Source organism: Pangasianodon hypophthalmus, chromosome 21 (assembly GCF_027358585.1).
Source record: "Pangasianodon hypophthalmus isolate fPanHyp1 chromosome 21, fPanHyp1.pri, whole genome shotgun sequence".
Lineage (NCBI taxonomy): Eukaryota > Metazoa > Chordata > Actinopteri > Siluriformes > Pangasiidae > Pangasianodon > Pangasianodon hypophthalmus.
In genome coordinates this window covers 16,172,802-16,192,885 of record NC_069730.1, presented here as the reverse complement: position 1 = coordinate 16,192,885, position 20,084 = coordinate 16,172,802, and the positions used below count along the sequence as shown (strand labels likewise).

General features: G+C 38.6%; 1 protein-coding gene across 4 annotated transcripts in view; it reads right to left on the bottom strand.

Annotated features, from left to right (window-relative positions):
* Positions 1-20,084, bottom strand: part of pip5k1cb (phosphatidylinositol-4-phosphate 5-kinase, type I, gamma b) — a 56,800-nt gene that overhangs the window by 12,498 nt on the left and 24,218 nt on the right. For all 4 annotated transcript variants that reach the window (XM_053227513.1, XM_034314823.2, XM_053227511.1 and 1 more), the window contains exons 2-15: positions 14,496-14,527; positions 14,262-14,354; positions 14,016-14,146; positions 12,836-12,953; positions 10,506-10,658; positions 8,529-8,828; positions 8,087-8,292; positions 6,966-7,049; positions 6,067-6,115; positions 4,737-4,821; positions 3,698-3,859; positions 3,445-3,577; positions 1,699-1,734; positions 1,343-1,513 (exon numbers count right to left, since the gene is read on the bottom strand). In XM_053227513.1, coding sequence (XP_053083488.1) covers positions 1,343-1,513; positions 1,699-1,734; positions 3,445-3,577; positions 3,698-3,859; positions 4,737-4,821; positions 6,067-6,115; positions 6,966-7,049; positions 8,087-8,292; positions 8,529-8,828; positions 10,506-10,658; positions 12,836-12,953; positions 14,016-14,146; positions 14,262-14,354; positions 14,496-14,527 — 1,753 coding nt within the window. The remainder of the gene's footprint in view (positions 1-1,342; positions 1,514-1,698; positions 1,735-3,444; positions 3,578-3,697; positions 3,860-4,736; positions 4,822-6,066; positions 6,116-6,965; positions 7,050-8,086; positions 8,293-8,528; positions 8,829-10,505; positions 10,659-12,835; positions 12,954-14,015; positions 14,147-14,261; positions 14,355-14,495; positions 14,528-20,084) is intronic.

The following is a 20,084-nucleotide window of genomic DNA, read 5'->3' as shown; positions in this document are numbered from 1 at the left end:
GCTAGATTACTAGCAGTTGGTGAGTTCCCTAGCTAAGTTAGAGATATTAAGCAATTTAGGAAGGTAGGATGATGTGGGAATGATTCCAAATTCATGTATGTTCATAGATCCTGGGATTTATTTAAGAAGGGTAAAGGCATAGCGAGCTTTCTCAGACATGTTAGTCATTTATTAGACAATGTAACATATCAAACATTTATTATTATACATAACTGTTTAATGGCTCAAAACTAGATGCACTGATAGAGATTTTGGTACCAAATATCAATCCAGTACAGAGCTAATTTACTCGTACTCCCAGATACCAACATCCAATCCCCCATGATCCTATGTGACATAAGATACGCACCTAGGGTACGTTGCCATCCTAATAAACAGACGACACGAAATGACAGCAGTCTGGATTTATTTCACGATTCATTCAAAGCAAGAGTGCAAACTGTGCAACTACAAGCATCTTGCTAAAATACAATTAACCTGATGCAACACCTTGATCATAAATCTCAGCATGAGAAGTTTATTGCTAGACACACACACCACAGAAACCAACGCTGAAGCAAGTGATTGCTAGGTGAGAAAATCTGTCCACAGACAACACTAGGTGAGTGAAAGTTACATCTCTTACCCGGGATGTGGTTCTTGATGATTAACTGTTACTTTTCATTAATAATGAGGAACTGCGACGCAATGAAAGAAAACATTCTTACATACAAGTGATTTTCTGAAGTGGAACAAAATCCGCTTTTCTCCACTGCAACCCTACTCGATCCAAGGTAACTAATGTAGCTAATTAATGCACCCCATTTACAATAAAATAGTTGATGTTATAAAGAACGAGCCTAATAGTCTAAGTGCATGAACACTATGTTAAAAAAAGGAAATATAAACAGGGTCATTAAAATGATCTGTGATGATATAAGTATCAGTATCGGTATTATTGAGTAGCAACAGTGAGCTCCTATTTGTACTCGGACTGAAATAATGCTATCGATGCTTAAAACATATCGAAAACAAGCAAGAGGCCATGCAATAAAAACTTCACGTTTACATGATGATCACTGTGCGTTAATGGATAAACCTAATTGCTATAATGAATGCTGTGCTAATGTACATTACCCCGGTACTAACAAGAGAACACTAGCAGGTGTTTAATAAATCAGAGGTGGTTGAGTTGAGAGAACAGAGAGAGGGATATGCTTGAGTCAGAACTGACAAATTGTACTACAACAAATTGTAGTACAGAACAGAGTTATTGGACGTATTAGATATTTAGAGGAGAATAATGAACACAGCAAGGCTTTAGGGAAAGGAGCAGTGATGGGTGTAATGTGTATGTGCTCACCTGCTCTCTGTAGGAAGTGGTGTACAGGAGATCACAGACTCCTTCTCAACCTCAAACTCTGCTTTCTCCTCTATCACAGTGTCTTCTTTCTCCTCCTCGTCTTCCGTCTCTCGCTTAACCTCCACCTGCACCGTGATAGTCTGCTGGTCCTCCTCATGGACATCAACCATCCTGAGTGCCAGGAAACACACACACACACACACACACATTTCAATGCTTGAAAGAACAAAGACACAACTTCAAAGATAAGATATTAAAGATATTAAAAAAGAGAGAACAAAGAACAATCCCAAAAACAAAGAAAAGCAACTTCAATACAACTCCCTCAAAGCGTTCAGCTCTGTTTTTCGACTCACCTTCCATCGTTGTCTTTTAGAGTCATGGTTTGCCTCCTGAGGAAGCAGATGGTTGACAAAAAGACAAAAAAAAAGAGTCAAGAGTATTTTGTTTGTTTGTTTGTCTATATATCTGTCTCATAAGCAGCTGGCTTAACAGTATAGTGTTTTTTATGGTCAACCGGTTTAACTGAAACATGTAAAAGTTTCCCTAGACACAACAAGAAAAGTCATAAAACATGTTTTAAGTCCTAACTCTAAACACTGCCTGCATGACTAGCAAAGGCAGCCATTTTTTGAACCTAGGCTTTGTGCTGTTCACACTAGCAAGCAGAGGATCCAATCATTGGGCCTTATTTATCATTTTTTAAGTACAGTCGTGTGTAGATGTTTGCGTAAGCTAAACCAATGCTGATTTTCTTCGTACTCGTACGCGTTCCTGACACAACTCATTTGCATGCAGTGACGCCCACAAAACACCACAAAAGTTCAAATTCACAGACAACTGGGAGCACGGAATGAACGATCAGGGTAAAGCCTGAACGACAGAAGTGAAAGTTATTTTAATATTTAATATTTGAGTCCTCATTTCTAAGTCGCTTTGGATAAAATGAATAAATGTAAACGTAAATGTATGTAAATGCGACATTTTTAGTCCCTGACCTAGTGAACTAGCATGAGGATGTGTTTTTTAATAGAGACTACAAAGCATTTTAGTCTCTCTGGATAAGGGTGTGTGCTAAATGCTGTAAACGTAATAAAAATAAGCAATTTAACCTGACAGAATATTCCATATACAAGTGCAGTAATCCATGCAAATATTACAATTTGAAGTCAACCGTAATTTGACCCATTGTGTCTAAAATGTTCATGACAATTTGTGTTACTGGTACTATAGTCTAACAGGTTAGTTTACTATAACACACTGTGTAACCTACAGGTCTAAATGGGTTTAAATACAGGATTTTTAAAATACAATCTGAACTATTGCAGGTATTTGAGCTCCAGAACACCCATAGAGCTGGATTTTACTTTTGCTTATATTTATATTATTTAAATATTGCTCTAAAACCATAAAAACGATGAGACCACGTTTTACTTCTCATACTAGAGAACTGAGGAACTGGAGGTGTAAGAATTGAGAAATGGGAAAACAATGGAAAATCTCACACCATAGCACTGGACAGAGATCATTTCTGGAGCTAGTATATTTGGGTGTGACTTCACCGTGGCATAAGTAATTTGCAAAAAAATCTGAATTGAGCAATGTCATCTATATTGACACAATTCCTTGCACAAGAAAATACAGATTGCAAGGCTATGGGGTGTTCTGTTTCTTAGGTTGAAGTACAAAGGAGTGTATTACGAATGTCCTCTGTGTGTACTTAATGCACACTGATATGGTCTTAGCGGTGGACCAACAATTAGTTAGGACCAACAATGGCGAAATGGAGAAAAAATTCTTGAAATTTAAGTCTTAAAATGTTTTTTGTTGTTAACTTGTCATTGAGGGTTTAGAACCTAAGTGAAGCAAAACAACTCTTTAAATCTGATTAACTAATTTAATCCAAAGCCCACCTGTATATCATTTGTGTAGCTAATTTTACCACAGTACTTTAAAAAAATTTGTTGATGTGTTCACAGTTAGTAGTTGTAGTTCTAGTTTGGTGAAGGGACTCACAAAGTGTCAGATGATGTCTGCGACTGCATGCCATTTCAGACAGGGTCTGTGACTGTGTGTGAAAGGAGAGTGGACGGAGTGTGTACCTGTAGCGGGGGTGCTCTGCTGTGTCAGAGGGGGATCGCTCTGGGATCGATATGGACGTGTTGGATGACAGAGTGGTGGCAACCGAGGCTGTGGTGGCCTCCTCAAATGATGGAGGAGTACACGGCTGCAGACCTGAGAAAAACAAAGACAAAAGGAGGAACATAGAATTCATATTAAAACCTATTCAGTCCTCCACCAACATAACTGTATTAATAAAAAACTCGATCAGTGAAAGACTGATAGGCAACCTACCGTCGTTCTCAAGCACAGGAAAGCTGCGCGCTCCTCTCAGGTCGTAGATGTGGTGGTCTCGCTCTGAGGGGAGTTGACTGGCTGACCAGGCTGCCCCAGGCCCGCTATGTTTGGGCACCGTCAGTGCACTGCGGCTCTTCTTCGATGGAGAGGACTTCAGCGCTGGAGTGAGTGAAAGATGGAGAGAAAACTTCTCTGAATTCATAAAGTGCAGGAAAAAAAGCCTGAATTTAACACTTGTATTTTAGCACTGCTGCAGGATCATGCAGACCTAAAGTGCTTTTCAGATGATGGATGACTATCTCTAGCATTAATTTTCAACAAGAGCTGGATGAAGCAGCAAAGCCACACGAATCAGTGGCAAGCGGACTCGACCCTGAAAAACCACCGTGCTGTTTGTTGGAGATGAGCACATGTCTGCCCTGATCCAATTTAAACAGTTGGGAACATTTGAGGTCATTGCCCCTGGCAAATGAAATGGGAAATGGCCGCCTCGTCCTGATTGTTTCCAAAACTGTCCTGTTTTCACCAGGACTTCTGTGGTTGTGCGCTGTAAGAACGCCGAACAGCTGAAGAACGTATCAGTTATCACTCACACCGCCTTTGTGTGTTGATGCTAATGAGAAACAGGAAGTGCACACTATTGTTGTTGGTTTTGGGAGCTGAAATTTGAATTTGTTTATCTGATAGCAATATACAACCATAGCATTATTAGAAAGCATTTCAATAACCTGGGTTATTAGAACAATTATGTAGGCATATGTTATTAAAGCACTGTAAATCTCAAAGGATCAAATCTTCTGCCAAATTTGTAGCCTATTTTATGGCTTACTAAATAGTATTGAAAACAAAAAAATTACAATATTTAATGTGTGTGTACATTTTCCATGAAATGCTGAAAATTCATGAACACTTGAACACTTGAGGTTGAGCTGTTTGCTATCTGCCATGTGAAAAGCTCTATACCGTACATATCCTGTGTGATGTTACTGGATTGAATACAGGAGGAGAAAAGTGTTGCAGTGTGTACAGTTCTTACAGGAGCTCTTCTTGAATACTGTAGAACTCATGAACTTGTAGAACCGGTCAGCATAGAAGTTTGGCCTGTGCACTGATACTGTGTCCTACAGAGATGGAGGAAAGAGCAGACATCATGAGAGAAACAGAGGAGAGGAGAAATGACAGTTGGAGAGAAGGTGGAAAGTGGAAAGAAACACTCATTCAGGCCACAAAGTGATTCTATCTCTAGACTTTGGTGGAAAACCAGACCCTAAAGATCTGTATCTAAGATCCGCACGTGCTTCGGATCATCTTCAGCAGCCCAATGCTACACATACACCCACTCTTCTTGTTCTTATTCACAGATACATGAGCCCAGAGAGTGGGATTACCCGGCAGGGCACTATGCCATCCAGATGGTGTCTGGTTTTAATAATTTACCTTCACAGTCAGGAGACAGACAGGGACTGGCCGCTGGCATCCAGTATCACAGTAACTACTGCACTCCATCATGCTTTTCTGTACTGTATACGTTTACAGAAGTGTGTTTAAGTGCAAAAGTAATGAACACTGACGATTACAAAGACAAAAACGGATGTGTTGGCTATGTTTACAAAGATTTTAATCAGAATGCATTAATTCTGATTGCAGATTCTGGATTAAATTCTTATATAAGTACACTGATTATATAGGTATACATATGGACCATTAATGGTTCTGGCTTTCTTAAGGAAACTTCTTGGAGCCATGTCTAAAACGTAAACTCTCAGCTGTAGGGTTCTACACAGAACATAAGGGTTTCCTCAGAAGAACAAACCCAATCTCAGGACTCGTAATGAGTCGTAATGTTTGTAATGTAGCTAATGTTTTTTTTGCACATTATCCAAGTTTTTATTGTTTGCTTATGTAACTATCAGATCTTGATAATCAAGATGTGCATTCCTTACTCTCGTAATGACAAATTTTTCCAGTTAGTTTTACTGTAATTAATACTAATGAAATAATTCACAGTAGTTTCTGTGTAATGCTTTAAGTTGAATGAATAACAACATGAGAAACTAAGGAATTAATTGATGTCAGTGCCAGTAAAACTCCAAATTTCCTTGTAATCATGAAAGCAATCTCCTTTAAACAGTTTCCATGGCATTTATTCCAAGATTTAGCACACTACTGAAGAGATTATCTGCCCTATTCAATGCTTTTATTGCTAATGAGTTTGATTATTAATGGATATTTTTCCTGCACAGTCCCTGAGAGATGAACTCTTTCTCAAGCACAAAGACTATGATCTGCATTAGAGAAAGTGCTGCATTAGATGGAAGATAGCAATCAGCCAGTGCAGATGCTGTGAGCATTTTTGTCACACTTACTCCATCATGGACCAGTGCTTTCCATGTGTGCTCCAGCTTCTTAATGAGTCTGCAAAGATAAACACACGAGTTTTACTGACATGCTGCTTACCAGCCAGTCCCAGCAATGCAAAGTCAATACAGGATTATGTTTTTTTTCCTCCCTTTCACAGAGATTATGTAAGAGTGCATTTTACATGAGATGACACTAAACCCCACAGGACAACTTATGAATGTCAGGATATATTATGTTAGATAAGAGCATATGAGAGAAGAGTTATATACTGTGTGGATAATCCTAGAGACTGGGGCAGAGTGTGTACTTTTGAAAATATTTTAAGATATTTTTTAAAATATCACAAAAATAAAACATTGCAAAGAGTTTCTTGAAATGCCAATGGACACTGCCATGACACCATTTTAATTCTGTTTGTCCGTTTTCTATATCTGGGCATGCTTGTACGATTCCACTCCTCACACAGCGAAAAAAAAGCCATCTAAGATGCTACGGTAATATAGTTTGGTTGGTAGGTAGATTTTACAAAGCCAAAACAATTATGACAATGCGTGTGAATTCTGATATTTCTGTAATATCCAATAGGTCTTAGATCCTGACCTGCTGAACTTACATGAAGATATGTTTTTGATTGAGACTACAAAAGCACCTCTGTAAGTCGCTCTGGATAAAGGCTTCTACTAAATGCTGTAAATGTAATATAATCTCCCTTTGAATGATGGGATACTTTAAAAATATTCATCAGCATGCATTCATTTCTGATTATTTTTTTTCTGACATTTCATATTATTTTCTGCTTCAAATAGCCTATGAGTGACAATGTAAAGTCTGGAAACACAAAACTAGCACGTACTACGAATCACGGGAAGTTTTAGATGTCTGGGAAAAGGTGGATACACTGTACCTGTAAGACTGCAGAATGTCTATAATGCCAATAAAGAGCAGCAGCCTCTCGCCTTTCCCACTCACTGCTGGGATTCCCCCCATTCTGCGAAAAGAGAGAGAAAAGGAAACAGATGGCTCATCTATTACACAGTGCCATTATATCCTTCATATTATATCATCCACTCTGCTACCTTATTCCCAAGTTCCGCCTTATTAAATCAACTTTCACTAAAACCCCATTAGTGACAAAACCAAACCCTTCATGGACATAAACATGTTCTCATTACAACACACATGTTGACTAAATGCCTATTTTCTGACCCACAGTAAAACCACACTGTGACCGTCAGGATGGATCAATGTCCCCCCGTCCCCCGTCCCCCCCCCCCCCCGTGATTTTACAGCGATCCTGCGTAATTTAACACAATTTTTAAAGTTGTTTTTTTTTTTAAATGTAAATGTTTGGACCCGCTCACTAGCAAGATAATGTTAACTAGCTAAGGTTAGTGGGTGGCTAGAATCATATATTCAAGCATTTTACAACACTGAAATTATAGTTATCTCCAAAATTATTGGCAAGAGAATATGCAAAAATAATTGTATAGATGAATATTATACAGAATAATTCAAATTTTCCATTCAAGAACCCATTTACCTTACCTCTAAAAAAAAAAAATTCTCATCAGGACATTGTTTTTTAAAGTAACAGCACCTTAACTCAAAATATGCAGCAAAATTATTGACACACGTTAAGAATATTTAAACTAAATGCATACAAACCATCATGTTTCTTAAAAAAAATCTATTTAAATTAATTAAGTGCATTCTTTAATTGTGTCTTTGACCAAAATTACTGTCTTTTTTTCAACAACAACACACGGATATTAACCAGAGACAGATGGTTATTAACACAGAATTGTGGGGTTGAGAGATGAAAGGGCTTTTTAGTTGTGCACACCATTAACAGTGATGCTTCAGGGCTGATTGTGGCTGGTGGCTGATAGTGAAGATTGACCATCATGGATATTTCAGCCTAAAACCTGGTTGCCTCTGCCAGAGGTTTAGCACTTGGTTATACATAAATCTTTGAGCATAATTATAACCCTAAATGTGTGCGAGTTTGGTAATGTGTGTGCTTACGTGTCCTCTGTGTCAATGGAGTCTCCACAGGTAGCTCCTCCCTGAATGGACTCCATTGCTGTGGAGTAAAGTGCTCGCTGAGCTGCAGGCTTCTTCTCATCACTGCTGCTCTGAGAACCCTCTGTCTGCTGCTCACGCTCAGCCTGGTCCACATTGTGGACGCCCAGGAGCAGGCTGTAGTCCATGATCTTAAAGCTTTCTAACACCTACACACACACACACACACACACACACACAGCACTATGTCTCCAGCTTCAAAAAATAGTCAACAATCTTAAATCTCTTCCAACATACAGCAATGTATGTACATTCTGTTCATATTCTTTATTAAAGCGAAAGCTTAGTGAAATTTTACCCCAAGTGGTAATGCAGACCAACACACACATGCACACACGCACATGCACGCACGCGCACACACACAAACCCAAAGACAGCCACTAACCAGGCAATCCCTCTGCAGGGTCTTGACCAGGGCGTTGTAAGTGTCCGTGTCTAGCAGTAATCCATCAGGCACGTCTTGCATAAAGTCCAGGTCTTTAAAGGTAGGCTTAGCTTTCTCTCGCTCCTTCTTGGACGCTCTGCGCTTGTATGTGGAGCCCTTCAAATCAAACTTCAGGTGCATGCGGAAGACGCGTGGCAGGACGTTGTTCATTACCACAATCCGGATGTTCTTCCCTCCAGATTGTATGCAGTACAGGCCAAAGAATTTGGGGAGCAGCGTCCGAGGGTTCTGGTTCAGATTCTGAAAGGGAGACAAGGCAAAGGAAAATATGTAAAAGCAATGGAAAGAAAGGCAAGGTAAAGGAAGAGAAGGAAAAGAAAAGCATGAGAAATTAAAGAAATGCAAGGAAACGAAAAGGGAGGGAAGGTAAGGAACAGGACAGGACAGCAAGGTAAGGCAAGGCAAGGCAACGGAAGGGATGGGAAAGGAAGGAAAGGGAGGGGAAGGTAAAAGAGAAGAAAGGAAGTGGCGAATAGAGAACAGTGGTGCCTTGGTGTTGCCCTGTTCACTTGATTTTGTCACAGGGGTGTACAGTCTTATCCACAAAGGGCCGGTGTAGCTTCAGGCTTTCATTCCAGCCAAACAGAAGGTACACCTGATAGATGACAGGAGATTAAGTGAACTGATTAAACAAGTGGAATCAGGTGCGGCTCCTGCTGGGTTAGAATGAAAGCCTGCAGCCACACTGGCACTCGTGGATAAAATTGAGACCCCTGCCATATGACATTTTACATTATATGGCTGAGGTTACAGTCCTGCAGTCTGTCTATAATTATTAGGTATATAGTCCTAGTCTAATTAGAATCTACTGTGTTGCTTACGAATAGTTAGAGACCAATACAAAAGCTCCACTGATAACGCCTGGCATCAGAAATGAACAAGAGACACTTGGGTGCTTTGCTCTAGTTGTGTTCCAAGGCTCCCAGCAGAAAGCTTAGCACTTGCTCTAATCGACTGGGTCGTCTTCTCTCTGCACTAACACACACACTCCCAGCTCTGTTAACACCCCACTCGGTTGAGGCACCAGTGTACCAAGGCCACGCTAATCCTTCTTAATGACGTTCTGGAAAAAGTCCAGGTCAGAACGAGCTGTGGAAGCTTCTCGCTTTGCAGAGTTTAGCCTGCATGGTGAGTCATTTGCTGCCACCCACTCATTTATTCACTTCAAAGAATTCAACTCCCACTTGATTAGATCCAGTCTGGTCAGTGGAACAGCCAAGGCTAGAACATAAACAGCAGATTGTAGCTTTTTACAGGACATTAATGTACAGCGTGGAACAGTGCTCAGTGGGTACCATGATTCATGATGGATTTTGCATCTCTGGTTTGTAAATCCCTCAGTTCAGACACTGGATAAAAAGATGAATTTAAATGAGCGAGGGCAGTGGTTTGAATGTACGTCAGTCTGAGTGACGGCAGCAACATGACGTGTGTATTGCAAATGACCAGAGTACAGATTAGAGAGGAGTCTATACATTCAATTATTCAAATGAGACTAAACACTGTATAGTATTTCATAGCGTTTAATTAATAATAAAATTATTGCCATGCTTCAGCATCCTCCAATGTAGTTACAACTGTAGCTATTGTAAGAGTCAAATATTACTTACTGTATAATATACTGTACTGAAATTTAGAATAGCAATAGTAAAACAGCTGACAGGAAGTTCACACTGTAAACAGAAATCCTTCTTTAGGCACTAGCCCTATGATCACACTATTAAGCAACAACTTGCTCATGTTGTTTGAAGGTTGTCTCTTGTGGGTGTGTAGTGACTGCTAGTTGTTACTTGAGGTGTGCTACAGTAACTCAAATAACCACTCTTTACAACTGTGGTGAGCAGAAAAGCATCTCAGAACACACATCAGAGCATAGGGTTAAAGACAGAAAGAGGTAAGAAATAGTTATGAACTCACCATATAATACCCAGGAAGCAGTTTCTGCAGAAACTCCGCCTCTTTATGCTGCACAGTTTTGATGATGAACTCGTCATCACGTGTAACGTAGAAGATGGATCCGCTAGCTCCGGGGTTTGAGAGCTCGATCAGGGGCTCATTACACAAAGAGTACTATAGAAAGAGGGGGAGAGAGAGATACAATAAAAGATTGTAAGCATCTTTATGATCATATGTGAGAAAGAAAACATGTGTGAGTAATTTGGGAATACATTCCGTAGCTTAGGAGAACAAATAAACCTCGCAACACTGAATAGAGGCTTCAGTCATTTTCCGAGAATAAAAACTTGATAAAAACATGTGCAAATATGTACTATTTATATTCTGTAATTTGTTCTGAGAACTAAACAGTTCAGATTTTTAGTTGTGATACCCAAAGGACATCATATTTACTGTATATTAGGATTAAATCTTAAGAAAAAGATATGCATGATTTTTAATTCTATTTGAAAAAATGTAGTTCTATTATTAGTACATAAATAAACCATTTAGAGTATTTAGCCATCTGGTTCTTTGTACCAGTGCAGGCTTTGGAGTGCTGTGATAATCCCCAGGTAAAGTGCATGTGCAGATGCGTGCGTGTCACACAACTCACACACACACACACACACACACACACACACACACACAGACACACACGCACTACATTACACTTGGCATCCACACTGTCATAACAAGCTCTCAAGTGGATCATAATATTTCTGTAACAGTTCCATCAACGATATAAGAACTACTGTTAATATAACCCTGTACGGAAACATAGCAGAAAAAAATACACTTTCATTTGGTGACAAAGGAAGTGTGTGTGAGTTTAGTCCTTGAAGGCCATGTACAGTTTTATTTTCAACTCTAGTATACCTGACTGAGTCATTAGAGTATAGAGATTCTTTGTAATTAGAGATTACTTCTCTGTACACGGCTGCAGAATGATTCAGCCTAAGCAGTGACAGTGGCGCATGAATCTATAAGAACTCTTATCATCTCAGTTTACAACCATGAACCCAACATGCCACATCAATCACTAATCACTTGCCACAATTGTGATTTAAACATCATCAAATTTGATGCGTTGTTCATCAATAAATAGAAAAAAAGTTTTATTTATTGGCAAACTGGTATAAGAGGAATAAAACACTCTGGGATGTGCTGTTATCGGAAAATAATCAAGTGGTAACAGCATCTCGGCTTCCCTGATACTTCACTCTCTGTCCTGCAACTGTGATGCTTCTGATTCTAAATCAATTCATTTAAGATTTAATAAAAAAAAGTCAACAATTAATGACTGAAAGGCAAAAAAAAAACATGTTTGGGGCACAATATTTCTTCTTCATTTATTTCTTCTGTATTAATACTGTATATAAATTGGTGCTGCAGTGCTTTAATTACTATTAAGGCAAGGTTTATTATTCCCTGTAGAACACTTCTATTTGTTATCTTTAAAACTCCTAACATTACCCAAGCTTTAATTTGGATAAACCTCTGACACTGCTGTTCTGGGGAAATTTTGTATAACTAGCTGGAATGCAGCTTCTAGTGAGTAAACTGCACCCTATAAACACACACACACACACACACATTGCCCTGGGAATCACATGATGTTGACTATTAGATCAACAGTTCAGCATCTGGTGCTACAACAGCAGAAGACAGAAGACATATGAGCCAGTGTTATTATTGTCCAAACCTTTGTCGATATTTTTAGGTAAAGATGTATCGATTTTGAGTATCACTACTGAGGCCAGTGCCGGCAGTAAACACGGTGCTTTGTCGAATTTGATGATATTTGTTCTGTTTCATTGCTGTATTTTATACTTCTGTTTGTTATGTTGACTGACACAGATCTTACACACGAACACAGAACACAGCATGTCATTACACACACCTATGATGTTCAGTATAACTTGTCAGTAGAAGCTCACAGAGAGTCGACTTGGTTACTGTGACACACAGCTCTGAAATCAGTATCGCAGGATCAGTGCATACCTATTTTGTATCACTGCAGATGCAAGAGGTCTTTGGCATTAGACTGTTTTTCAGTTTTTACCCAGTTTATTAATGTTTCCCATCAGTTTTCCCTAAGCCAAATGTAACACAACTGATGACCATGAAATGGGTTTTCCTTTTATATGACTAGAATATTCCATAATCTTAAATGAACATGGTTCTGAGTTATGAACTTGTTAATAATATATCACTGCGTTGGTTCACTATATAATGTTTATAGAGGTGTGTGATATTCAGTGTGTAACCTGTATAAAGGTCAGCGTGTGATGTAGAGGTTTTCTGCTCACCAGGTAGTCATCGGGTCGAATCCCGAAGAGTTCTCGGAAGTAACGGAAGGCCACGGGGGCGTAGGTTTTAAACCTGAAGTCTGGGAAGTGGTGCGCTGGAGTCAGATTACTGCCCTCGCTGAGAAACAGAGAAAACAGAGATGAGAAAATGAGAAAGCTGATTGTTTCGTAATAACTTGAGACTAGTGATGAGCGATACAGCAAAATTAATTTTCACAACACACACTATGTATTATACCACAGTGCTGCCGAATGCTGGATTCTGATTGGTCGGAAGGTGTTGATGAATTATCCATAACAGCAGCTCTGACAATATTACCCACTGCAAGGTTTATATTAATACACTCTTTCTAATAAGTATTGTTTCTATAGTAACAGCTTACACAGGGACATGTATGGTGGATGTTCCATATAAATGGCTTAAAAAAAAGCATGGAATCGTTGATATGGTGAGGATTTCTGTGAGGAAGGAGTCTGCAGTGTGAGCGCTTTGTAACAGTCAGAGATAAAGTTGTGACTAAGTTTTCTGACACTGGAAGGTCTTCAGGACAGAAGAGTTTGCAGTTTCTTGGTAAAATGACTGGCTGTATTTTTTTTGTTTTATTAACTTCAGCAGAAAGAAAAAAGAGAGGCTGGTTAATGTTTCCTGGACATTCCATAACAATAGTATAAATGAATAAAAAATAATCAACTTCGGGGTGGTTACAGTAATTCTGCTTCGTGCCAGGCTGCATCACACCATCCTGTCACTGATTATTTTGTTTTGTGTTTTGTTCCTTATGTATAACATCATTATAATTGTATTATTATTATTATTATACGTATATTCTAATTATTCTGTTTTTTTGCCTAAGTTCTGATAGCAAAGCAATACAGTGTTATAGCTGCATTATGATAAAACTAACAGCTGAAAAAATGTATTCAGAATGTTTAAAGAGCTTTACATCACTGCAGCGTTAAAGCTCAGTGCTCCAGAAACTTTACCCAGCAAAACAATTTCATCAGCGAAAAACAATTTCAGATTTAATTTGAACACTTTTACAGTTTTGCTGAAGAGTACTGAATAGTGAAGACAATTATCTACAGATGATTTTTAGATAATAGGCCCGAACGAAATATACTTAAGAAAATATACAGCACTTCTGTCCATGAATATGCGTACACAAACATACACACACACCTTGGAAAGAAGATGCTCTCCACCACGTAGAAGTCCTGCATGAGCACATCTCTCTCGGGTTTGGAGCTCAGGTTGCCCACCGTGTAGCCGATGCCGAGCTGGATCGCGCCTCTCAGGGCCGAGGAGGTCGTCTGTGGGTCACACACAGAGAAAAGGGTCAAACTTCTGCACTAAAAAGCTCACAGACTATGTACTTGCACATGTGAACATTAGGAGTCTGATGCTGATGGTGTGTAGCAGGTAGACCTTTTTGTACGTGGTCTCCCCTGAGGCATCCACCCTCCTGTGGCCAATCTTCTTCTCAGGGCCGGAGCCTGGGTGGCAGGATGAGGACGGCATCTGTGACACACACACACACACACACACACACACACAGAGAAAGAGAGAGAGGGAGAGACAGAGAGAGAGAGATGCTTAATAATCAGCTTGTTCAGACTTTTCACTTTTACTGAATGCATTTCTTCAATCAGTAACACTCACCTCGGTTATGTAGGCCTTCTTAGCAGCAGTGTCTGAAACAAACACACACACAAAACACTACTTTCAGAACAAAGCTTAAAAAGACAAATAAAAAAAAAATAAAACCCATTAGAAGTTTCTCCATCTAAACCAATTATTTATTCACCTGAATTTTGTTAGGTGCTATAACATATTAAAGCTGGAAAAAGATCGGACATGATTTATCACAAAAACCTACAATTTAAACAGGGGTGTGTAAACTTTTTATATTCACTGTAATGGCACCATAAACATCTCAATATAATCAAAAATCTGATGTATGAAAGAGTTAAACCAGACAACAGCTCTATACAGTACGATGAAAAGGTGTTTACCATTAAGTGTCGAGTGCAAAAGGTTGCACACCCTTACTTATAATATAATTACACCAAGACATTTCATGTGGTAGGTTTTTATACACGTTCATTCGTTACCAGGAAGTAATAAGAAATCTGAATTAGGGGTAGGCGATATGATGAAAGTATCATATCACGATTCTCAAAGACATTTCTTCGATACACAATATATAGGTTTGCAAACAATTTCCCAGCAAGTATTGTTGTTGCACAGTACAGTATAGTTGCATTAAAAAAATTGTTCAATGATACATTAAATAATGTTTGCAAAAAATTCTATTGATAAAGTAAATATTTAATTTTTTAATACTAAATTAAAAAAATTAACTGTATTTAATTTAAAGAAATAGCCAAAAATATTTAATGGTAAATGCATGTACAGTTTTAACATCACATAAGCTGCTTCCAGTAAGCTTTTAATTATTTTAATTATTGTTTAAAAATATAATAAAAAAAAGATATCACGATATCTCAGAAAAGTGTACTATGACATAATGTACCATGACACTGATATGATACTGTCGTATAATATATATCGTCAGTGTCAATCCCATGAATTCTGTCCAGTAGATTAAAAGAAAACCAGAGGAACGTTTTAAATGTTTAAACACACAATAAATTTGTGTGATACTGATACAGAGAGATTCAGAGCATTTCAGTTACATCGCATCATTTACACGATACACACAGTAACCTGATGCCGAGCAGTGCGCTGATTCATGTCTGTATACTTTTACAGAGAATTCGAGAAATGCAGTAAATCAGCTCCAGGAACACACAGCATGATTCTCACAGCTCGTGCTGTGTGTGTGCGTGTGTGTCTGTGTGTGAAAACACTCCAAGGTCAAACTGGAAATGCCGGACGGTTTATGTGCTTTATTGAAGTGACCTATTTCACATGCTTATCCCTAGATCTTCACAGCATCATCGTGTAACAGAATACTAAATTCAGAAATATTTAGAGGAGTATGTGTGTGTGTGTGTGTGTGTGTTCAGTATCATAAATCTGAATTCTCAGAAGCACTGTGGAAAAACCACATACAGAATGCTTACTCTGTAAACGTGTGTGTGTGTGTGTGTGTGTGTGTGTGTTTACTGCAGAGGCAGCAGGATGAACAGTCACAGCCTTTCATGAAGGACCATGTGCTTAAACGTGGGAGAAAACAGAGAGGAGCTAAAATCACTGTCTGGCTGCAGGAGAGAGAGTTACAACATGCTGACCAAACACACACACACACAAAATTTTGTTTTTTGCTTTTTTTTTTTTTTCAAAATTGTAAAAGTGACTTTGGGTTAAAATACCATGATTTGAACATCCATCCAGTGGTGCACCCTTGTTTCTTCATTTCAAGCTTTACATTTTTTCTGGCCCTGAAATTACCTCTGCCCCGCTGGAACACAGCTGATCGGTCCTGCCATGCTTCCTTACAAAAAAAACCTTGAAAACGAACCAGGTGTATGTAGTTTCAACAGTGAGTGTGGGGTCAGCTATGGGGCTCACAGGCAGCGGAGGGCTTTAAAAACACAAACCGCTCCTTTAACACACCCTTCTAAAGGCTGAGTACTGACTCCTATTGGTTTGTGTACACTGTAGATCAGAATGGAGGAGAATCTGATTGGGGCAAAATATCCAAACGTGGCAGTAAAATACAGCTTCTGAAAATAATTTGAAAATAAGGCCAGTGTCTGTTTCCCCTAAAGGAGAGGAGTCCATTTCATGAGTCCATTGCGTCCAGGGAATATATAAAAATCCAAGCTGCTCTACTTAAGAATGCCACAGAAATAAGATACCTCCGCCAGTGCATATGAGTCAGTGATGTTATTCAGTGTGTGTTCCAGCTAAATGTTATTAAGGCTCAGGTTGTGAAGATCCATTATTTTGGCAGACATAAAACTGATCAGTGTGGCTTTCTTCCCCGAGGAACGGCGTTCATAAACACATTACTCACTACACTCTAGGGTGCATAGACTAGTTGACTAATACACTCACTTGTTGCTGGTGTGGGTATGTCAGGGATTAGTCAGGGAGGTAAGGAAAGCCAGGGAAGCCAGTTCTACACTCAACGGTACATGGACTATGCTGGGAAATGTATTTATTTATTTATTTTCATTTTCTTCTGTTGAAACTTATCAGCTTCATATCAGCGTTGGTTAAGCGGAGAAGCGTCCTGTCCCTTCTTGTCCTTTTAAGCTCAATTAAGTATAGTGAATTCTGCTGTGAACAGCGCTGTGTGAAACAGAGCATTCGCGGGTTGCACATCACTATCCAGTCCCAATCAGCTACTTTAGAGTAACACACGCCAGCTCACAGAGGCTTATCCAGATTTGTTTTTGGATGTTACTGAGGCCGTGAACTTCCTTGCTGCGCGCTCTCAGTTCCATAATCAGTGATTTCAGTCGAGCCACCAGGTCACCCAAGAATAGTTACATCCTTAAATAGTGTAAAATGATACACAGATGTATTACTTTGCACTTTTATTGGTCCGTTTTTTTTTTGTTCTTTTTTTGTAGCCTGAAGAAGCTGGATTTTTTGCTACATTCTACATGCTACATTCTTCCCTACATTTACTCAATAATAATAAAATTGCCTAATGTCCTGAAAATGTCCTGTTTTGCTTTAACTATGGAGAAGTTGACTAGTCAACTATTTTTTATATACTGGTCGACTAGTAAAAAAATAATAGTCGAACCACACCTATTTCAGTAACGTACACCGAAAAAACCCCAGCTAGGCCATGCCAACATCTTAACGTACACTGCTGACAATAATGAATTTAAAAAGCCGTGGGAGTAAGCAGGAAGGAAAAGACCAGTTTTAGGTCAGCGTTCAATAATCAGCACTCACAATCTGCAAATGCAGCCTCTGTAGAGACCCAAAAACTGTCCCACTTACTCCCACACACATTCGCATCCTTACACACAACCCAACACATGCACACCAGCTAGCCTACTTTTTAACGAGTGTATGGCTTGCTTATAAGTCTAGCTCATGCAGGACATGTGCAGTTATTTCAGGGATATTCTTTAGAGACTGTGATGCTCTAGATTCAAGACACGACTCATTTTCCAAACTGATTGGTAAAAAAAAAATCCTGAATCTAGGCTGAATAAGTGACTCATATGGTGCATTAGCATGATAAACCGGTAATGGCTTTGTGCATTCATAAAGGTTGGACCAGCCCACTATAAACAAAATTTAATGTCATGGATTAATGTGGAAAACAATCAGCTGCAAAAGCTTCGAGCTCCTGACACATGCTGTGGATGATGGAGAGATAAAGCAGGCTGTCACGGTCACAAAATAATAACCAAAAAAAAAAAAACCAAACAAAAAAACCAATGCGAACTTCTGTATCTGAATGGAGGATGATTCACGTACTCCATGTTTTACTCAACTCGTCCTCTGTCAGACAGGAAGCTGCTCATCATCTGCAGGCAAAATAACACCAATCCATCAGGTACACTCACGCAACTAATCAGCATCTCCATACATCATTTCACACACGCTGAGTGGCTCTGCAGCTGAGAAAAGAGGATTAAAAAAATACTGATGCATCTGATCTGAGATGGGTCTGATTTTTAGGGCTGCATGATACAGAGAAAAAAAATACAGCTGTATATCACAATAACAATATAACATACGATAAAAAATAAACTTCAGGTATAGCGTTTGTTTATGTCAATCATTTTTTCATCTATAACGTGTCTTCTCTTAAACCGTAGTATATAAAATTCAGCATTAATGTTTATTTCACTCACAACCACCAAGTTACCAGAATTTTGATGGTTTTTAGGCTCCGCCCACACAGCACAATGATGTCATGTCATATATTCATGAAATTTTTTATATATATATAAATCATACAAACTAGTGTAGAAATACATGAAATCATTTAATTTTAAAGTTTTTTTCTTTGTTCAGAAGGAAAGATCATTTTCTGTACATCTATGCATTTGCAGTTTTATAAAGTATGCAATTTTATGCTTAACTACATGGAGCCTCATTTGTAAATAAATAAATGCACATTATTAAAAAAGTTCAAATACAAAAATATCAGCAATCATCTGGAAAAATTGACCGTGTTATTATTATTATTATTATTATTATTATTATCATTATTTTAAAGTCCTATCTACCCGTGTGTTTTAATGTACAGTACTGTTCTTAGGCACATGCAAAGAAATGCTGTAGAGCAAAGATGCCTTAAAAAATGAAATTAAATGTTTCTACATTAAAAAAATACTATAAAGAGCAGTAAACAGTAATAAATGAAACAAAGTCAATATTTGGTGTGATGATCCTTCACTTTAAAAAAAAATAGTAGTCTCAGGTGCAGTGTGTGCAGTTTTATAAGGAAATGAGCTGTAAGTGTTACTGAGCATCTTGCAGAAGCAGCCACAGTTCTTCTGGAGACTTTGACTGTCGACTCACTTCTTATTTCTGCAGCGAAACCCAGCAGCCTTCATTCTGTTTTTTTGTCTGGAAAGTGGTTTCTTATCTAATCTGCTGCTTTCTTTACAGACATACGAACATTTTTCTGTAACATTTAATTTTGTGCTGGAAAACTAATGTTTGGAAATCTAAAATGTTTTTGTACTGAATCAATCATCTAGAAGTCATACAATAAAAATCCACAACAAAGTTTGTATAAAAAAAAAAAAAATAGGGTGCCTAAGACTAAATATGTTTTAAATATAAATAAGATTTTTGTAGCATTAACGTAAACACTAGTTTTACAAATATTAGGCCTTTGATTTAACATGCACCATCATCATCTTTACACAGTAACATTTTTTAAAATTTATATCCAGCAAACAGCCAGGCTGAATCCCAAATGACTTCCTCTCCACTACTGATGCACTACCTAGGTTACAACATAACTGTCTTGTCCCTACTACACCCAGTGCACGCCATTAGAGATTCAGCCACCGTCTGTCAACAACGACAGGCTCGGATCCAAACGCAGGGTTGAGGGCAAACAAAGCAAAAAGAGCAAGACGGGAAGTAGTCATGAAACAAGTAAATAGTCAGGCTGAACTAGGCAGAGTCAGTAACAGGAACTAGACGATACCAAAGTGAAAACCCAGATATAAAACCAGAAGATAACAAAGCATAGTGCAGGAGCGAGAACATCAGGGTTTATTAAAGGGATGTCCTGCATGTTATTGGTCATGGGATGTTGTTTGTGGAGATTAATAATCACGCCTGATCCCA